Source organism: Balaenoptera ricei, chromosome 11 (assembly GCF_028023285.1).
Source record: "Balaenoptera ricei isolate mBalRic1 chromosome 11, mBalRic1.hap2, whole genome shotgun sequence".
Lineage (NCBI taxonomy): Eukaryota > Metazoa > Chordata > Mammalia > Artiodactyla > Balaenopteridae > Balaenoptera > Balaenoptera ricei.
In genome coordinates, this window is record NC_082649.1 from 25,711,601 (window position 1) to 25,732,716 (window position 21,116).

General features: G+C 52.2%; 2 protein-coding genes across 5 annotated transcripts in view; one reads left to right on the forward strand and one right to left on the reverse strand.

Annotated features, from left to right (window-relative positions):
- TRAM2 (translocation associated membrane protein 2) overlaps positions 1–10,069 on the forward strand; it is a 74,576-nt gene extending 64,507 nt beyond the window's left edge. Inside the window, exons 7-12 of one of the 2 annotated variants that reach the window (XM_059938496.1) lie at positions 218–288; positions 2,631–2,735; positions 2,933–3,076; positions 3,841–4,004; positions 4,444–4,538; positions 5,108–10,069. In XM_059938496.1, the coding sequence (XP_059794479.1) occupies positions 218–288; positions 2,631–2,735; positions 2,933–3,076; positions 3,841–4,004; positions 4,444–4,538; positions 5,108–5,131 (603 nt within the window). In that variant the 3' untranslated portion in view covers positions 5,132–10,069. The remainder of the gene's footprint in view (positions 1–217; positions 289–2,630; positions 2,736–2,932; positions 3,077–3,840; positions 4,005–4,443; positions 4,539–5,107) is intronic. The other variant, XM_059938498.1, reaches the window with a different exon arrangement.
- A 3,286-nt stretch (positions 10,070–13,355) lies between these two features.
- The window catches only part of EFHC1 (EF-hand domain containing 1), a 59,145-nt gene continuing 51,384 nt past the window's right edge, over positions 13,356–21,116 (reverse strand). For 2 of the 3 annotated variants that reach the window (XM_059938501.1, XM_059938499.1), the window contains 2 exons: positions 14,964–15,174; positions 13,356–13,582 (listed from right to left, as the gene is read on the reverse strand). In XM_059938501.1, the coding sequence (XP_059794484.1) occupies positions 13,511–13,582; positions 14,964–15,174 (283 nt within the window). In that variant the 3' untranslated portion in view covers positions 13,356–13,510. The other variant, XM_059938500.1, reaches the window with a different exon arrangement.

Sequence of the window (21,116 nt, forward strand, 5' to 3'; positions counted from 1 at the left end):
TCTTCTTTCTCAACCTAGTTCCGCCCCCTGACCACCGAGTCTCCTTCAGACTCTGTGCAGCGAGGTGTGCGTGTCTCCGGTGGGGCCTGGGGCTGGCTGTGTTAGAGCGGCCCCGCAGGCCTGCCGTGTCCTTCTGCACTACCCCTGCTCCTCTGCCTCCCCCTGCATCTCCAGTTAGGGAATGAGTACGTGTACTGTTTGCCTCTCTTGTCTGCAGGAGGAGATTCCCCGGCAGCTCCAGTACATCTGCCTGTACCTGGTCCATGTTGCGGGCGCGTACCTCTTAAAGTGAGTGACACCCGGAGCGGGCCAGATCTCCCTGCCTTTCATGTCTGTGCCTCTCTCCACACAGTCATTTAATCAGGAGGCATTTATTGGACACTTACTGTGTGCCAAGCACCATGCTAAGACCTGGGAACACACCGACAGATAATGGAGGGTTCCGTTACGTTTACTGGCTTATTTTCCGCCGAGCAGGAGAGACAGTTACAGACAAAGGTAGAGACGGCTGGTGGGGCGAGCACTGTGCTACCGTACAGACCACCTGCCACGGGAACCCAGAGCAGCGACCACCTCCACCCGAGACAGGGCCAGGGCAGGGTCCCAGGGCCGCGGGCCGCGAGCCAGGGCTTTGCAGGTTGAGGGCAGCCTGAGCGGGGCGCCTGCCCCATGCGTCCAGGCGGCGGCGCTGTCAGAGCTCGTGGCCCTGGGCTCCCCTTCCCTTCGATTTGTCATGAAGGGTAGCGTAGTCACTGCTTGGTTGTCCTCATGTCAGAAGAGTTGCCGTCGCCTTGAGTGTCTCTGTTGTGAAGAGAATCACTGCTGAGCAGCACCTGTCCTTCTAGTTTGGAGTTTTCTTGGGCTTGGCTTTTGCGGTATAGGAGAGCACGCGCTGTATAACCTGCTCAGGTGCCCGGGGGTCGCGGGCCCGGGGTCTCCTGGGTCCGCGTGGCAGGCATCCCGTGAGAATGACTGACCTGGGGGACCGGAGCCAGGTCTGCTCTGTGGTCTCTGGAGGCCGAGAGCAGCGTCCGTGCCTGGCTGGGCCTCGTGAGGGGCAGAGGCCGTGTGGGTCCAGCTCTGCTCCTGTGTCGCAGGCTCCTGTGCGGGCGGGCGGGGTGGGTCTGAGGACGCCAGCCCGCGGTCGCCCAGCAGTGCCGCGAGGATGGGGACGGGGAGGAGCAGGGCAGGGTCTGACCCTGTTTGGGCCGAGTTCTTGTTCTGGAAAGAGGCTAGAACAGAAGGCGGAGCAGCCGGTCCTCCAAGATCACGCTGGCCCGTCCCCAGCGAGGCCGGCCCGGCTCAAGGTGCGGCCGCCTCTCTCCACTCCTTTTAATCTAGTTTTCAGGAGTGAGTGAGTGTGGGGAAAGGAGAGACCCTCGGCTGCAGGATTTCCCAAGGAAGACAGACCTTTGAAGTGCCCAGCGATGCGGGGTCTTGTTTGGGGAGAGCTGGGCGCTGGGGGCCTTCACTCACCCGTGGGCCCAGCCCTGCTTCAGGAGGGGCAGTTCCATCTGGGTGAAGGCAGACAAGGCCCTGCTCTCCTGGGCCGTCTGTTCTAGTGGGGCCGGGGGGTGGACCATAAATAAGGAAATGGGAGAGCTTCCCCAGGTGGTTAAGTGTGAGGAAGAAAGTAAAGCAGGGTAATGGGACGGCTGACTCGTCCACTTGGCCCCCTGTGGTGAGAAGAGCTCTCTGAGGGGGGGACTCGGGTAGAGGCGCGCGTGACAAGCCAGGCAGGTGGATACCTGGGCGGAGCTGTGCAGGAGAGGGGGCCGCAGGGTCAGGGCCCTGAGGTGGGAGCAGCGCTGAGCGGTAAGGCTGGAGACGGTCGAGGGCAGGATCCCGCTGGGATCCTCGGCTGTGTGGAGACACTGGGCTTTCACATCACTCTCTTGACCGTTCTCAGGATCCAGTGACTTTCCTGAATGATTCCGCACTTCTTCGGCCCCCGGGTGGAATCACGGGGTCCCCCTTCATGGCCCCCGTATCTCCCTGACTTCCCAAGGCCCTGCCTGCTCAGCAGCACCTGTCACTTCACTGCGCAGCCTTCTTGCGTTTGTTTGAACCACAGCCGACCATCGGCAGCAGACTGCCTGGGGAAGTCAGTAAGAGCATCGTGCCCGGAAGTGAGCAGGGGGCGTGGGAATGGGGGCTCGTGTTTAAGAGGTTGGTTCACTAGCACATATTTTGATGTTGTGTTGAGTTTTGCTTCTTCGTATACCTCTTACCTGTGAAGACTTGGGTGACAAAAAAAAAAAAAAAAATCAGACGGTAGGAATCCCCTCCCACCAATCCCTCATATTTCTGCATGCAAAGCTCAGCAACTTGTTCTGAGCACCTTTTCTGTGCTTGGTCCCGTGCCAGGTGATGAACACAGAGTGACAGGTGCTGTGAAGTCAGCCAGGGCCACAGTGGGAGCAGGAGGGGCGCTGGGCCCAGACGGGACAGGTGAAATACCGGGGGTCGGTATTAAGAAAAATTCTTGAAGGTGTGGCAGCAGAGCTGAATCCTGAAGGATGAGGCAGGGCTCGCAGGGAGGGTGGGAGTGGAGAGAGGAGCCCAGGCCCCTTGCCCCCGGCTTTCGCGGTGCCTTGTGGGGACTGTGAGGCTTGTCTGTGTCTCCGCAGCCTGAGCCGCCTGGGCCTGGTCCTGCTCCTGCTGCAGTACTCGACCGAGTTCCTCTTCCACACGGCTCGGCTCTGCTACTTTGCAGACGAGAACAACGAGAAGCTGTGAGTGATGCAGACGGGCTGAGGCCTGGCGAAGGGGAGGGCCCCGCGCTGGCGGTAGGCAGGGCCCTGGGGTTATTTTTTCCTGGAGCGTCTTCCTCTAGACACCTCATCCCTCAAGCACCCTCCTCGGCCACCCTTGGACCCTCTCCCCGCTTGCTGCCTGAAGGCTGACGTACCTCCCCCACCTCCTCGGGCAGGTTTAACGCCTGGGCTGCTGCATTTGGAGTCACCCGCCTCTTCATCCTCACCCTCGCTGTGCTGGCCATTGGCTTTGGCCTTGCTCGCGTGGAAAACCAGGCCTTTGACCCCGAGAAAGGGAACTTCAACACGTTACTTTGCAGGTGAGTTGGGCAGGAGCCTCCCGAACTCGGCACAACTTCTGCCGAAGGTCAGGAGGCCGCAGACCGCTGGGTCTCCCGCACCGTGGTGTTTGGGGGGGGATCTCAGACATCTGGCCGGAGTGGAGAAGAGATGCCAGCCTCCTGCTTCCATCACAGCCGTCTTCCCTCCCTGGCCCCGGTCCGTCAGGCTGCAGGCCTGGTGCCGGTACCGATGGGAGCCCCTCCCCTGGCCCGCGCCTCACTGGGGGTGCCGGGTTCACGTCCAGCCTCTCAGTTGGCTGTTACAGCCACGCGTGGGCTCTTTACAGCATGTTCTCAACAGTGTGGCCAGTGGCCTCGCACGGTGGCCAGGAGGGCAGCAAGGAGGCCACGGTCTTCATGACACCCGGGGCCCAGCGGGGGTCAGAGGTTTGTCCAGGTTGCTCAGCTTCTACGTGGCTCGCCGGGTGAGAAGCTGCACTTCTAGAATTATTTCTGCTGCATCGTAGTTCAGTTCACTAGAATCCTTCCGACGTACACGGGGCTTACGTGGGCCGTGCTCTGTGCTGTGGGTCCAGCAGGCACGGGGCGGTGTGACAGGAGCTGGACCCGCATCTGTCACCTCCTCCCGCGGGTCCCTCCGCCCGCCCTGAGGCACCTGGAGCGGAGCCCGGCACGGGCCACGCTCCTCCCGGAGGTGGCGGTGGGCCGGGCACCGTGGGGTCCTGGCCTGCCCCCTGCCCGGGGCGCGTGCAGCCTGAGCCCACCGAGCCCTCTGCCCACAGGCTGTGTGTGCTGCTCCTGGTGTGCGCCGCCCAGGCCTGGCTCATGTGGCGCTTCATCCACTCCCAGCTGCGGCACTGGCGCGAGCACTGGAGCGAGCAGAGCGCCAAGCGCAGAGTGCCCGCCGCGCCCAGGCTGGCAGCCAGGCTCGTCAAGAGGGAGTCGGGTGAGTGCTGGGTCCGTGTGGGGCGGGTGGGGACCCCCCAGGGCCCCGGACCGGGCCTGCCACTGCCCCTCCCCCATCCCACCCCCTCCCAGGCCCCGGGCTCCTCGGCTCCTGCCAGGGCCTGACGGGCACGTGGCTGGGCCCACATGGCTTGTGGGCAGGGCTGGCTGACGCGGCGGGGGCCCTCGCGGCCGCGGTGGGCAGGGCGGCGGCTGGGTGGGGAGCTCTGGCTGGAAGCATGTCCGCAGGGTGGCCTCAGGGGCCCCTTTGAGGGCGGCTGATGCTCTCTGGGTCCTCCCCTGCCCTCCTGCTCCGCATCTCGGCCTGGCCGTCTCCCAGGATGCTGGCTCTGCCTCTCTCTTCAGGGGTGACCTGAGGGGACACAGTGCTCGGGGGGCAGCGTTTGGGAGACAGCCGCTTCTCCTCTGGCCCCCGCCAGGTCCTGGGGCGCTCGCCGCCAGCCCCGCGCTCTCTGTCCAGCCTGGGGGCCGTCTGCACCAGGCTCTGTTTCCTGAGTCGCCGGCCTCTCTCCAGGTGTGGCCTGCTCGGCAAGGGCGCGTGCGCGGCTGCGTGTGACAAGGAGTCAGGCCTGGCTGGCGGTGGGGCGGGTGCGGGGGGGGGGGGGGCCGCAGCCAGGTGTGCCTGACTTTGAGCCAGCAAACGGGGGTGTTTAGGACAACAGTGAGAAGCACGGCTTTTCTGTCAGAGGAGCGTCAGGCGCGGAGTAAGAGTAAGGCCTTGTCCCTGCAGCCGCTCTACCTACCCCCAACCGTTCCGCTTCCTGGGCCTTTGCTGAAGGGGGCTGGTGCCCTGCAGGGGCCCGAGAGGAGCTGAGGACTAGGGCCTGGCCCGGCGGGCGGGCGGGCCTCTGCCCGTTCCCTGGTGGCTGTGTGCCATCCCAGCCCCTCCCGCGGAAAGACAGTCAGAGACCACCCACCTCAAGTGAAGCAAGACCCTTGGGGGAGCAGGAGCCCCTGGGAGCCGCGTGCTGGTGCCCTTCGCCGTCGGGGGCTGCGGCCCGGGTCCCCTCGGCTCGTCCTGTGCGCAGCCCCCCGCTCCTGCTCCAGCCCCGGCAGAAACACCGCGCTTGTCTCCCTTCCCAGGTTACCACGAAAACGGAGTGGTGAAAGCAGAGAACGGAACCTCCACACGGACTAAGAAACTCAAGTCTCCTTAGGGCCGAAGTGCTGAGAACAGGAATCCTCTCGCGGGCCCATCAGGGAGGCCCCCTCCTGCTCCAGATGCCCCATCTCACACAGCAGAAACCTGTCTTCACACAGGGCCTTTTCCTCTTCCTTACGTCTTGGCTTTCTCTTCTTTCTCTGTGAACCATTCTCAATAAAACCCAAAATCTTCCTCTTTCCCTCCCTCCAGCCACCTCACGTCCTCACCTCTGTCCTGTGTCTGTCGGGTTTTCTAGAAGCCCAGGCTCTCACGGTTCCCTTTCTGCTGGCCTCCTCTTTCTCTTCCTTCACAGCTGTTCTCTTCTCTTTTTACTTGTTAATTTACCTTACTGTGCAATTTTTCCGTGTCTGATTTTTACGAGAGGAGGCGAAGCCTGTAGTGCTGGCCGTCCCCCACCCAGTGCCCAGGGCCTGTCCGCGTCGGCAGCCTCGTGCCAGGGAGCCTGCGGCAGACCCCCGTGCGGATGGGCAGCAGAAGGGGAGACTGGCCCTCCTGGATCGTCATCTCCTAGGTGCCGATGAAACGACGAGAGTAATGATTCCAGTTCTGCGCGCACCATCTTGAGGCCCCGCGGGGCCACTGCTAGTTGGAAGTGCCAAGGCATTTGGCTTTGGGACATGATGACTCGGTCCAGAAGGACGGTGTTGACTGTCTCGGGTCCCATGACTCGGGAGAGCTCACCAGTGGCCGGTCCTGGACACCAGCCTGCTCTGTCGGGGATGCGCTGAAGGAGGACGAGTCTTCCCGCTCTGCAGCAACGGCAAAGCGACCAGAGCGGCGGGCTCTTCTGGAAAGGTAATGCGGCAGAAATGATGGAGGCGCCAACCTAGCCTTTCTTTGGCAGGTCCAGCTGCATTGCTCTTCCCACCGTTCACCAGCATCCAAAACCAAACCAAGCAGCAGTTAACAAACCAGCCCGGCCGGGGACATGCTGGTTCTAAACCCCAGGCCCAGCAGCCCAGTTGGGCGCCGGCCTTGCACCTGACTTCATCTCTCTCGCTGCAGGAACACTAAGCCCCCCGTGGCCCCTGGTGCCCCAGGGAGGGTCACCTGGGCCCCTCGCCCTCTGGCCTCACTTGTTGAGTGTCCTTTGGAATTGTCGTTGTCGTCTGCTGCTGTTTGCTGAGCACACCCACAGCGTTTTAGATGGTTTGAAACCAGGCTGACTCAGAATCGCTCTGCTGGTTAGATGGGCAGACACAGCCGTGCTGATGTGCATCTTTTGGCCCCCTTCCCGCACATGTTCTCCCCCTCTCCCCAAAGACAAGGCCTCCAGGCCCTCATGGTGCCTTGTGAGGACTCCAGCAAGGAGCTAGGCTCTCAGCAAGGAGGCCTGAATGCTGTGGGCACAAGAATGTTAGTGTCATGTGATGTGCTGGTCCTCTTCCTGACATCACAGTAGAAACCAAACTGGATTATTACCCAGAAGGCGGGGAAGTGGGTCTTTTCATCAAGGCAGCTCCCTTCTCCAGCTCACTTGCATCAGAGAGAAGTTTTTATCTACCAGTGCCTGGGGATTTGCTTCCTGACACCCTGGTAGACCCTCATCTCTCCGTTCAGGATAAGGCCGGAGAGAAGGGAAGAAATTCTCTTATTTTGATTACCCTTAGGAGAGGGACAGCACTTTTGAAAATGCGAATTCCTCCTGTCTTTCCTTCTTCCCTGACACCTATCTGGGCTGCAAAGCAGAATGTTGGTGAAAGGGCGGCTTGTACCAACCCCGCAGGCCCAGTCTGGAACCCCTCAGCCACTCAGTCAAATGGTCCTCCCTCCCTGCTCGTGGCTGTGGCTGAGCCTGAGCCAGTGTTCCTACTTGGCCTAGGGACGCTGTGCAGCCCACGTCAGCCTGCAGCCTCCTAAGCCTGGCCCAGTCCTCTCCAGGCTGTGTCCCTGGCCTTGGCACTGCTCCTGCTCCATGCAGGAGGCCGCCCCCCACCAGGGAGCCCTGCTGAGTCATGCCTTCAGCGGGCACCTGGCCTCCTTGCTGTGGGCTCGGGAGGTGGGAGCTGCAGCCGAGGTCCTGCCATCGAGCAGTGAGTGACTCTTCTCACATTCAGAGGTGATCGCCGCCAGAGCACACGTGCTTGGTGTGCCCTTGGTCTCCTGTAAGTTGGCCCCTCGGTACCGTGTGCCTCCTCAAGGCAGTACCACCAGCCCGGGGCCAGGCCAACTCTCGCCACGTCCTAAAGGACGGGGTTGGGTCCCTGTTTGAGAGTTGGGAAAATCTTTCCTGCTATGGGAAACCCTTGAGACCATGAGTGAGGCTAGCATCCCACCGGCCGGTTTCAGGAATGGTTTGAGGGGAGGGTGAGAGGAAAACTGTAGGTGCTCTGTCATCCCAGGCGTGCCTGGCATGTTTGCTTCAGAGCAGAGCCAAGCCTCTGGCAGGCTGGCTCGAAGCATGTTGCCAGGGGCCGAAAGAACTCACTTCCAGTTCGTCCTGAGAACTTGTTGGGTCCTGAGAACTTGTTGGGTTGGCTTGTCCTGATTTGGCCGTTCTGGCTATGTTCTTCAGTCTTAAACACTCTCTGTGAAGGCCCGGCCAGACACCCCCAAGTTTGAGAGGCCGCTCAGCGCCATCCGCCAGGAGGAGAGCAGATGCTCACCTACCTCAGCAGCCCCCGCCCTCCCAGCATCCCTGGCTGGCACGCGTGCGGGGGCGCCAGGCGGGGTGGCGTGGGAGAGGAGGCTGTGGGACGGACGGGTGATCCCGGCTGCCAGAGCCCCTCCTTGGAGGCTCCGTGATGGGAAGCTATTTTTACCCTCCAGGCTCTGATAGCTACACTATAGTAGGTTACAGGTGTCCCTTCTGAAGGCAGGGCAGGTTCTGGGGGAAGGAGGAGCAGGCCGAGCCAGACCTGCATCGCTGCCGAGAACCTTTTCCGTGCCTGTCCCATGGTGGAGCTACCAACATTTCAGAAAGCAGACGAGACACCTGTGCTCTGGCCACCTCTGCAGATGCTCCTCTTGACTGGAAACCCTTGGAGCCGGGCTGGCTGTTCTGGGATGCATGCAGCTGGGTTTGCTTTGGGGACCTTCTTTCTCGTACCTGTGACTTGCTCCTAAGTGCTGAATAGGAGGTAGGGGCGGAGAGTGCGCCCCCTCCTGATTCCACACAGAGAATTCTAGTCCCTGGGAGCCTTTTTAAATTCAAAGTGGCGCGATGCCCCCCCACCACTTTGGGTTTCCTTCCGGGCTTCAGCCTCCCTGGTGGTCTGTCCTAGGCCTGGGGGCCAAGAAGGCAGGGAGATCTGCACGGGACTGACTCCCCTGCTGGGGCGGCGGCGTCCCGGTGAACAGACCCGTTCCTGATGGCCGGGGCCTCTGCTCCTGTGGAGAGCGGCCTTCCTCCCCCTCCCCGCTGCCATCCTAGCTCCTCAGGCGGGACCGGGCGGGACTGGAGCACTGGGTCTTGACAGGTCACTTGGAACGTGGGTCGAGTCTCCAGCCGGTGCTTCACCAGCTCCTCACTGGATCCCAGTTCTTGCATGAACAGTGACGCCCCTCAGAAGGCTGAGGATGACCACCAGTCCCCCCCCCCTGCCCCCAACGGCTCGCTCTCTTTACGGAGGGCCCCGAAAAGCACGGGGATTCTGGCTCTGCGCGGCCCCTTTTTGCCCTGAGTGGATCCTGTATCTTTTTGTGTCAGAAGTGCCTTACGCGCCGTGGTCTCCTGGCCTCCACTCGCACTGTGTGGCCAGCCCCCGGGCCCCGGCACAGTTACATGTTAAAGGGACACGGATCGTGACAGTCTCACCTCATTCGTCGTAGCCTCACCGCCACCCCCGCCGTTGTCAGGGTCTGGGGGTGTCCGGTTTCTCCCTTGTGTCCGGTGGCTGTGAGGCCCCTTCACGGGCCCCTGCCTGTCAGGGAAGCTCGGGGCTCCCAGGGGCACCAGGCCTCCGCGCCTCGGCCCACGTGGTGAGCCTTGCTCATCCAGCTCCCCTCACACGTAAAGGAAGAGGTACCCTGGCTCTAGCCTCTCCTCATCCCTACTGCGTCCCGTTCGACCCCGCGTTCCTGCGGTAAGGTGTTTACTCTCACTTCCCGGCCACAAGCGTCGCTCACAGGTGCCCATCTGACGTGGGTCCGGGGGGGCTGTTGCAGCGTGCCCCTCCTCCCCCCGCGCGGTGTTACCCTGTTGAGCAGCAGCCCCCCCCTCGCCCTCGCTCTTCCGGGTTGTGCAATACCTCTCCTAGCCAGTGGTCTTTCCCACAGGCCGTCTGTCCCTTCCAGTGCCTGGCCACTGGGGCGGACGGGACCCATGGGAGGGTGGTCGTCATCCCCACAGAAGCAGCAGTAGCCACGCTCCGTCTGTTGCCGTCATTCTTGTGACCCTGGTGGCACTCTAAGTGGAACATTGTAGCATCATCTTTGAAGTCCATATAGTTTTAAAACTGTTGAAAAGGAAAAACACCATCCTCACGATGGGGCATTAATAAGTCAGCATCTGGGAATAAGATCCGTGTGACACCTGAGGCACCACCATCAGTTCGCTGTAAGGGTTCTAGAGCTTCTTGTTCATGTGGAGAGGAAGGAGGTTTTCCTGGGAATCAGCCACGCATGGACAGCCCTGGTCATCTGATCAGATCTGACTGGTTGTAAGTACCACCATTTCCTTGGGTACAGATTCAAGTGTTTATGTAATGAGACTGCACACCTCATTTTTTCAGTTCCTCTTGTTTAATAAACATCTGAAGGATGAGCTGAGGCTGCCGGTGCCCTGAGCAACTCATAATGCAAATATGGACAAAGCGTCTTTTTGTTTTTCTACTTTAGCCTGTTCATGTTATGGACCAAATTTCAACAAGGAACTCAAGGAAAATTTGTACCTGCCATATTTATGCTTTCATGTAAAAGGGGTTTTTTTTTTTGGCGGGGGGTGGGGGGGCTCTTTTTACTTTCAGTGAACTTTTTTCCAAATCCTTTTTTTTCTGTCCGGTTTTAAAACAAATTACGGTTTTGTATGGATTTTTTTAAATGTACATTTTGAAACAAATGATCAACAAATATTTTTGAAATAACTGAATAAAAGGCATTGAATTATTCGCCTGCTTATCTCGGGTGTAATTCCTTCTATTTTTATCTGGGTGCTCACATTTGCTTTTTTTTTTTTTTAAGTTGCAATCATTATTTTATTACACCTCTTAGATGGCTATCTGGGAATTGATTAGGGTGTTGCTTCAGTGCATCACAGAGTATGTTTTTCCCCTGAAGACTGAAAAGGATAAGAGTGCTTTAAAATAATGATATTGCTGGCAACTTTATTTTTTCCAAGACTTTGCATCAACTAGTCTTAAGTTTGTATTGCTCACATTTGCTTTTATATGAAGGACGAGTTTGCATCAATTTCAGCCTCATTTCTAACATTTTTCACTCTGTCATTTCTTGCATATCTTTTGAGATATATATTTGTTCGTTGTGGTCATGTGAGTTAGGGAATTGGAATTAAGGACGGAGAAGGAGTCAGTTATACTGAGTTGAGTGGTGGGTAGTAATAAGCCTCATTTTTATTGGTGTCTGTAACAGGGAAGTGTGAACGTGGAAAGGAGTGTGATGACAGGGGGTGTGTGGGCAGGAAGCGCCACAAGGAGGCGCACTGTGCCTGATGCCTGCTGTACGGCTGCCCCCATCATCCATGGGAATCTGTTGAGATCCCCCAGTGGATGCCTGAAACCCCAGAGTTCCGGGCCCTAAATATGCTATGTTTTTTCCTATACGTAGCTACCTATGGTGCAGTCTATAAATTAGGCACAGTAAGAGATGAACAATGATAATAGAACAATTATAACCATATACCATAATGAAAGTTATGTGAATGTGGTCTCTAAAAATATCTTACTGAGCTGCACTCACCCTTCTTCTTACGATGTGAGGTGACTGAATGCCCGAGTGATGAGGTGACGTGAGCTGGATGATGCAGACGCTGTGCTGGAGCGCTGGGCTACTACTGGCCTTCTGACGACACGTCAGGAGAGGATCACTTGCTTCCGGTGATCATGGATCACTGAGCCATGACAATGTCGACAGCTGGGGATCCCGGGTGGGACAAAGTGGGAGGGTGCAAGATTTCATCACGCTACTCAGAATGGCGCACAATTTAAAACTTATGAATTATTTCTGGAGCTTTCCATTTAATATTTCCAGACCATGGTTGACCATGTTTAACTAAAACTGTGGAAAGTGAAAGTGTGGATAAGGGGGACGACTGTGTTATGGCATCACTTGGCTAGGAGAGGATGGGGCGAAGTCTGTGTGTAAAAGCCACCAGATGTCAGTGTAGGTGCTGGATAGATGCTGTCCGAGCGTTGGTACCAGCAGTGGGCACAGGACACTGCTGGCATCAGATGGCCTGTTGCCCATGGCTGTCTGCTGTTTTTCCAGAACCATCTCCAGAGGGAGCTCAGGAGACGAGTGCAGTTAGTTGAGGACAGGCATGGGCTACGAGGACCAAACAGGAACCATGTACCTGAGGCAAAGGCACGGTGCCAACGGAGAGCAAGCGGCTCAGCCGGAGAAGCTGGTGACCTTGGGCAGTCGGCCTTTCTGAGCCTGCTTGCTCATCTGGGCTCAGCATTTTGGGGGTGTGTTGGCTGGCTGGTTTGCTTGTTTTTGCAGGGAATGGTGGTGGTAAGATTTAGGGATAGTGAATGCTAAGTTCATGGTTCAAATAAAGCACTCAATAATTAATTTCTTATAGGAACATGCTCGTGCTCCTACACCAGCAGGATATTCACTCACCCAAGTGACCCTTGATTTTCTGGAAACATCTAGAGACATCTTCTCAGGTACCCCTAAAGCCTATAGATACGGGCTTGATACACCCTCATTAGATGGTATTTTCAGGCCCCTGGTGGTGTAGACGGAGTACAGGTAGGAAGGAATCAGAGACAGCATTTATAAAGGTGAAGTTGGTGGCTGGCTTCAACTAAGGAGCAGCCCTGCTTCTGAAAAGTCCATCAGAGCTCAGTCGATAACCAGTAGCTGCTACTAGTCTTTTCTGCCTATCTTGAGGCCAGGCTCTCTAGAAGCAGTTTTTCTAAAATTTTTTTTTTTTTTTAACTACAGCCCACATCAAGAAATGTTTTACATCATGACCCAGTAAATACACACTCATTTGAAACAAAAGTTTCATGAAACAAATCAGTGTACCACACTGTGATATGTCCTATTATCACAGTGTCTGCCTGCCAATGCAGGGGACACGGGTTCGAGCCCTGGTCCAGGAAGATCCCACATGCCGCAGAGCAACTAAGCCTGTGCGCCACAACTACTGAGCCTACGCTCTAGAGCCTGTGAGCCACAACTATGCGCCCAGAGCCCGTGCTCCGCAACAAGAGAAGCCACAGCAGTGAGAAGCTCGCGCACTGCAACGAAGAGTAGCCCCCGCTCGTCACAACTAAAGAAAGCCCGCGCGCAGCAACTAAGACCCAACACAGCCAAAAATAAATTTAAATAAATAAATAAATAAATAATAAAATGAAATAAAATGCAGGTCTACTAATGGGCCTAGAACTGCAATTGAAAAACATGGTGTCTACTTCCCTTCCCTGCCGGGGCGGGGCGGGCGGCACTGTCTGCAACACCACACCCGAGCTGACGTCTCTCTGAGCAAACTGTATGCATCCTCCTCCTGCTCTTAGTCATTCTACACCTGCATTAGTCAGGGTTCTTTCTCCAGAGAAGCAGAACCGATAGGCTGTATATATAGAGAGAAAGGGACTGACGATTAAGGAATTGGCTCCCATAACCGAGGAAGCTGACAAGCTCCAGCGTCTGCAGTCAGCGACCTGGAGGCCTCTGAGGGCTGATGGAGTAGTTCCTGTCTGAAGCCAGCGGGCTGGAGCCCCAGAAGAGCCGACGTCTCAGTTTGAGTCCAAAAGCAGGAAAAAGCCGATGTCAAAGCAGGCCGGAGGAATTCTCTCTCATCAGGGAAAGGTCAGCCTTTTTGTTCTATTCAAGCCTTTAATGGAATGGGTGGGGCCCACCCACATTGGAGAGGGCCAACTGCTTTACTCCATCCATCAACTCAAATATTAACCTCATCCAGAAATGGCCTCACAGACACACCCAGAAATGTCCAGGCACCCCATGTCTAGTCAAGTTGACACATAAAATTAACCATCACAACACCCCTATCTCCCCTCCCTAAATAAGGCACCAACCTTAGCTCCTACAAGATCCAATTTAATTTAGACTTCAGCGGTAAAAGAACCAAAAAGGAAATATAATTTCAAGAGCTCTGTAAATGCCTCTATGAAGAGTACAGGTATACGTAGGCCCAACCTCAAAATACTGTGCTGCGTTCTGTCCTCAGCAGGTCAGTTGGAGAAAGCACGGACAAAGTTATAGTAGTCAATCTTGTCTTCTCCGTGAGAGCACATCCTGATGAGCTGCGGGAGAGAGAAGGGGAGCCCGTGAGAGACAGATGGGCTGCTTTCAGCTCAGCTGCAGAGCGCTCTTTAGTGCCTGTCCCCTGCCTTTGTAAACCAGCTTAGGCTTTTTATATCCTCGGCTGATTCTGAAATGATCCTGTAAACCGGGTAGGTAGGTCAGAGTATCCCCATCTTCACGAAATCAAAGCTCAGATGGAGTAAATGGCCTGCCCAAGGTTTCAGGTTTAACGTTTATAAGAGCACTGTCATTTCCAAAGCATTTTTGTTCTTATATTCGATTACAAGACTTTGTCCATCCAGTCAGCACATAGTAAGACTTAGAATAGCAGGTTGCTGCTATCACAGCCTAACAGAAAAATCTAGTCATGTCACTGCTCAAACCAAGTCCCCTGAAACACCTGTGAGTGGCAGTAAGCACACTGATCTGCCGTGGCTACTTTAAGGATGTGTGCAAATCCATCCCGCCCATGCTTTCCCTGTCCCACCTCCCCTGACTGCAGCTCCTCTCTCCCAGGTCAGGTCAGATAGCACAAATGACTTAGAAATCGAAGGCTGGGTGTGCTGTCAGCCTGAGACTTGGGAAGCTAGATGGGCGTTTGGCCCACTTGAACTGCTTCCCTCACTCCTTGCTAATGTTCCCGTCTGAAAAACCCTCGTCTCCAACCTAGTTACACTGGCCCCAAACAGAAGGCTTCCCTAAATGAGTCCTAACTTCCAAACATTTTTGCTAATGTACCATTAAGAAGGACTACAGCATCACAATGTTCTTAATCAGTGAGAATGTCTCAATAACATTAGCCACCATCGTTGGCAACTGTGGGAGAAAGTTTGTCCCGACTTCTAGGGGAACCCTGGTCAAAGGGGTTTATAATGAAAAAGAGGTATGAAATGCCCTCTTCAGCTCCCTCATGGAAACTCTCGGAGGAGATCGTCCGTGTCATCCCTCCACTGGCAGCTGACCATGGACCCCTACTGGCGGATGCTGCCGTCCAGGGCAGCAGTCACGCCCTCTCCCACGCCAGCCCTACTGATGGGCTAACGTAGGCTGTGAAGGTGTCAAAGGCTCCCACCATCCTGCTCAGTCCAGCTTTTCAATCTGCCCTTGGCAGCCACCCTCCTTTAGCCCTGACATGGCTCACTGGCCGCTCTGTGCTGTCTGGCCCCTGCCCACTTAAAGAGATGCCCTACAGCAGCAGTTAGGAAAGGATGCCGATGCTAGAGCCGAGGGCAAATGCCATAATCAGGACCAAACAGCAGATCTGATGTGAACACCCCAAGTCTTCCCCAGTTAAAACGAAATACAAATGCAACTGCCTTTGGGAACGAGTGAGCGGTGCCCAGCCTCTGCAATCAACCCCCAAGAGGAACTCCTACTCACCTCCTTAACCAAGGAATCGTCAACTGGGAGGTGAAAAGAGTCACAGATTTTAAAGAACGTCTCCCTGTCCACATGTCCTGAAGCTTCTTTGTCATAAATTTGAAACATCTTGCGGATGTTGTCCCTGCACAGGCGATCTTTCCCTTGCTTCTGGATCGTGTCTATCAGGGCCTCCAGTTCCTGCACGCCTGGATCCTCTTCCGTTTGCTGGCTATGGAGAGAGGAGATGGATGGATGTGGTGTTTATTCTCGAATGGTCTTACCTCAGCGACCGAAGTTCTCACTTGGTGAAGTCGGGGAAGCATCTGATGACAAACAGCTCTGATGCTGAGCTGATCAATAACTGAACACTTGCCTGCAGGGGCTGGCAGATGGCTGAGCTCATGTCAGGAACCCCGACTAGGCTCAGCCTCCCTTGCTGCCGTCTATTAAATCCCTGCAAAGAGCCAAATCTACCACCACTACCACCCCCAAGTCTGGTGTTTGTGGGAGTCACATGATTGTCATCATCTATGTTACAGCATCTAAAAATAAATGTTTTAGAAACAGACTTAAAAGTAGTATGATGGGGACTTCCCTGGTGGTCCAGTGGTTAAGAATCCGCCTTTCAATGCAGGGGATGCAGGTTCGATCCCTGGTCGGGGAACTAAGATCCCACATGCCGCGGGGCAACGAAGACCTGATGCAGCCAAATAAATAAATAAATAAATATTTTTAAAAATAGTAGTATGATGAAGAAATCAAAGAGGATCAAAAGGGAAATAAAATATCTAGAAGCAAAAATGGAAATACAGTTGACCCTTGAACAAAGCAGGGTTTAGTGGCATCAACCCTTCGCACAGTCAAAAATCTGCGTATAACTTACGGAACCACCACATATTTGGAGGGCTGACTGTATCTGCAGATTCAACGCATTAAGGATTGTGTAGTAGTATAATACAAATTTACTGAAAAAATGTGCATATAAGTAGATGACACAGTTCAAACCTGTGTTGTTCAAGGGTCCCCTGTACTACACACCAAAATTTATGGGATGCATCAAAAGCAGTTCTAAGAGGGAAGTTTACAGTAATAAATGCCTACATTAAGAAAAAAAGAGGGAGTTCCCTGGCAGACCAGTGGTTAGGACTCGGTGCTTTCACTGCTGTGGCCTGGGTTCAATCCCTGGTGGGGGAACGAAGATCCTGCAAGCTGCATGGTGCAGGCAAAATAAATAAATAATAGGAAAAAGAAAGATCTCAAATAAACAATCTAGTTTATACCTCAAGGAACTAGAAAAAGAAAAAAACTAAGCCTGAAGTTAGCGGAAGAAAGGAAATAATAAAGATTAGAGCAGAAATAAAGGAAAGAGAGACTAGAAAAATTATAGAAAAGATCAGTGAAACTAAGAGCTGTTTTTTAAAAAAAGATAAACAAAGCTGACAAACTTTTAGCTTGACCAATTTTAAAAAAAAGAGAAAAGACTTAAAATCAGAAATGAGAGGAGACATTACAACTAATACCACAGAAATACAAAGGATTGGAAGAGACTTCTATGAACAATTACACATCAACAGATTGGATAACCTGGAAGAAATGGATAAATTCCTGGAAACATACAACCTACCAAGCCTGAATCATGAAGAAATAGAAAATCTGAACAGACCAATAACAAGTAAGGAGATTTAATCAGTAGTCAAAAATCTCCCAAAAAAGAAAACCCCAGGACCAGATGGTTTCATGGTGAATTGTACCAAACATTTAAAGAAGAATTAATACCAATCCTTCTCAAACTCCTCCAAAAAACTGAAGAGGAGGAAACACTCCTGAATTCATACTACAAGGCCAGCATTACTTTGACATCAACGCCAAACAAGGACACTACAAGAAGAAAATTACAGACCAATACCCCTGGTGAACACAAAAGACCTCAACAAAACACTAGCATACTGAATTCAACAGCACATTAAAAGGATCGTACATCATGATCAAGTGGGATTTATCCTTACTATGCAAGGATGATTCAACATACACAAATCAATACACCACATTAACGGAATGAAGAATAAAAGTCATATGATCATCTCAATAAATACAGAAAAAGCATTTGACAAAATTCAACATCCTTTCATGATGAAAACTCTCAACAAATTAGGTATAGAAGGAATGTACCTCAACATTATAAAGGCCACACATGACAAGCCCACAGCTAACATCATACCCAGTAGTGAACAAGACAATGATGCCCACTCTGTAAGATCAGGAACAAGACAAAGATGCCTACTCTTGCCACTTCTATTCAACACAGACCTAGCCAGAGAAATTAGGCAAGAAAAAGAAGTGAAAGGCATCCAAATAGGAAAGGAGGAAGTAAAACTGTTTCTGTTTCCAGATGACGTGATCTTAATACCATATATTAGTCTTCAGAAAATGCTAAAGACTCTACCAAAAAACTGTTAGAAGTAATCAACAAATTTAGTATACAAAACCAACATACAAAAATTAGTTGCTTTTGAACTTCCCTGGTGGCGCAGTGGTTAAGAATCCACCTGCCAGTGCAGGGGACACGGGTTCGAGCCCTGGTCCGGGAGGATCCCACATGCCACAGAGCAACAAAGCCTGTGCGCCACAACTACTGAGCCTGCACTCTACAGCCCGTGAGCCACAACTACTGAGCCTGTGTGCCACAACTACTGGAGCCCGTGCAACTAGAGCCCGTGCTCTGCAACAGAAGAAGCCACTGCAATGAGAAGCCCGCGCACCGCAACAGAGTAGCCCCCACTTGCTGCAACTAGAGAAAGCCCGTGCACAGCAACGAAGACCCAATGCAGACAAAAATAAAATAAATAAAATTTATTAAAATATTAGTTGTTTTTCTATATACTAACAATGAACTATCAAAAGAAAAATTAAGAAAACAATTTCATTTACAATAGCTTTTTAAAAATTACTTAGCAATAAATTTAACCAAGGAGGTGAAAGGCCTATACACTGAAAACTGTAAGACATTGATCAAAGAAACTGAAGAAGGCAAATGGAAAGATATTTTGTGTTCTTGAATTGGAAGAATTAACACTGTTAAAATGTTCATACTATGCAAAGCCATCTATAGATTCAATGCAATCCCCACCAAAATTCCAATGGCATTTTTCACAGAAATAGAAAAAAAATCCTAAAATCTGTATGGAATTACAAAAAACAAAATAAAAACCCAAATAGCCAAAGCAATATTGAGAAAGAAGAACAAAGCTGGAGGCATCACACGTCCTGATTTCCAACCGTATTACAAAGCTATAGTAATCAAATCAGTATGGAACTGCTATAAAAACAGACACATAGACCAATGGAATAGAACAGAGAGCCCAGAAATACGCCCACACATATATGGTCAACTAATCTTTAACAAGGGTGCCAAGAATACACAATGGAGAAAGGATAGTCTTCAGTAAATGGTGCTGGGAAAACTGGATATCCACATGCAAAAGAATGAAACTGGGGGCGGAGTCAAGATGGCAGTGTGGGAAGACACAGAGTTCCCGTCTCCCCACAACTAGGGTGGCTGCTGGACGCTGGTGGGGGGCCTCGACGCCCAAGGAGACAGAAGAACCCCCAAGCGAACTGGTAGGACATCAGGGGACTGAGTGGGGAGAAGCAGAGGCCAGACAGGACCAGAGCCCCTGAGGGGCGGCTGAGAAGGGGGAGGGGTTCCCACGCCTGGAGGGACCCTCGGGGCTCGGATCGGGGGGAGCGCGCCCAGCATTTCACCTGCCCAATTGGCCAGGGAAGTCTGCATGACTCCCAGGCCAGGTCCTACGCCCTCAGAGGACCACTGCAGGCCGAGGTGGCCCTGGGGGTGTAGGGGGAGAACAGGAGAGGCAGGTGGGAGGCGCCCTCCAGGACCGGCGGGTGTCTGCCCCACCCACTCGAGCCCAGGAAGCCTGCTGGGCTCCCAGGTGGGGTCCCCTGCCCTCTGAGACCGGAGGCAGGAGGGACGCCTGGGCCCCCTCTGTTGAGCCTAAGCCCCACCCCCAACAGCCTCCAGGATGTTTTCCAGCCCTGTGGGTCCTAAGCATAGGCCCTGCCCACCACCCAAACCCCACCCCTGCTTAGGCCCCACCCTCCACAGCCAAGGCCTTTTCCACCTTTTTTTTTTAATTTTTATTTTTCTCCTCCTCTTTTTTACTATTGTGGTTCTGTTTTACCTTCTGGTTGTTGTTTCATCTATATTTTTATTTTTATGTTCTTTCTAACATATCTGTTAGTTTCCTAGTCTAATTATATTTTTTACTTTGTTATTGCTCTCCTTTCTTTTGTTTGCCACCCCGCGCAGCTTGTGGGATCTTGGATCACGAGCCGGGGGTCAGGCCGAAGCTCCTGTGGTGGGAGCTCTGAGTCCGAACCACTGGACTAACAGAGAACCTCAGACCCCAGGGAATACTCATCGGAGTGAGGTCTCCTCGAGGTCCTCATCTTGGCACCAAGACCCAGCTCTACCCAACAGCCTACAAACTCCAGTGTTGGAAGCCTCAGGCCAAACAACCAGTAAGACAGGAACACAATCCCACTCACCAAAAAAAAAAAAAGAGATGACAAAAAAAATACATCACAGATGAAGGAGCAAGGTAAAAACCTACAAGACCAAATAAATGAAGAGGAAATAGGCAATCTACCTGAAAAAGAATTCAGAGTAATGATAGTAAACGTGATCTAGAATCTCGGAAATAGAATGGAGGCACGGATTGAGAAAATACAAGAAATGTTTAACAAAGATCTAGAAGAACTAAAGAAGAAACAAACAGATGAACAACACAATAACTGAAATGAAAACTACACTAGAAGGAATCAATAACAGAATAATTGAGGCAGAAGAACGAATAAGTGAGCTGGAAGACAAAATGGTGGAAATAACTGCTGAGGAGCAGAATAAAGAAAAAAGAATGGAAAGAATTGAAGACAATCTCAGAGACCTCTGGGACAACACTAAATGCACCAACATTCAAATTATAGGGGTCCCAGAAGAAGAGGAGAAAAAGAAAGTGTCTGAGAAAATATTTGAAGAGATTATAGTTGAAACCTTCCCTAACATGGGAAAGGAAATAGTCACCCAAATCCAGGAAGCACAGAGAGTGCCATACAGGATAAACCGTAGGAGAAACACACCAAGACACATATTAATCAAACTAACAAAAATTAAATTCAAAGAAAAAATATTAAAAGTGGCAAGGGAAAAACAAAAAATAACATACAAAGGAATCCCCATAAGGTTATCAGCTGATTTTTCAGCAGAAACTCTGCAGGCCAGAAGGGAGTGGCAGGATATACTTAAAGTGATGAAAGACAAAAATCTATAACCAAGATTACTCTACCCAGCAAGGGTCTCATTCAGATTCGACGGAAAAATCAAAAGTTTTTCAGACACGCAAAAGCTAAGAGAATTCAGCACTACCAAATCAGCTTTACAACAAATGCTAAAGAAACTTCTCTAGGCAGGAAACACAGAGAAGAAAAAGACCCACAAAAACAAACCAAAAACAATTAAGAAAATGGTAATAGGAACATAATAACCTTGAATGTAAATGGGTTAAATGCCCCAACCAAAAGACACAGACTGGCTGAATGGATACAAAAACAGGCCCATATATATGCTGTCTACAAGAGACCCACTTCAGACCTAGGGACACATACAGACTGAAAGTGAAGGGACAGAAAAAGATACTCCATGAAAATAGAAATCAACAGAAAGCTGGAGTAGCAATACTCGTATCAGATAAAATAGACTTTAAAATAAAGACTGTTACAAAAGATAAAGAAGGACAGTACATAATGATCAAGGGATCAATCCAAGTAGAAGATATAACAATTGTAAATGTTTATGCACCCAACATAGGAACACCCCAATACCTAAGGCAAATGCTAACAACCATGAAAGGGGAAATCGACAGTAACACAATAATAGTAGGGGACTTTAACACCCCACTCACACCAAAGGACAGATCATCCAAACAAAATAAATAAGGAAACACAAGCTTTAAATGACACAACAGACCAGACAGGTTTAATTGATATTTATAAGAACATTCCACCTGAAAAGTAGCAGAATACACTTTCTTTTCAAGTGCACACAGAAGATTCTCCAGGATAGATCACATCTTGGGTCACAAATCAAGCCTCAGA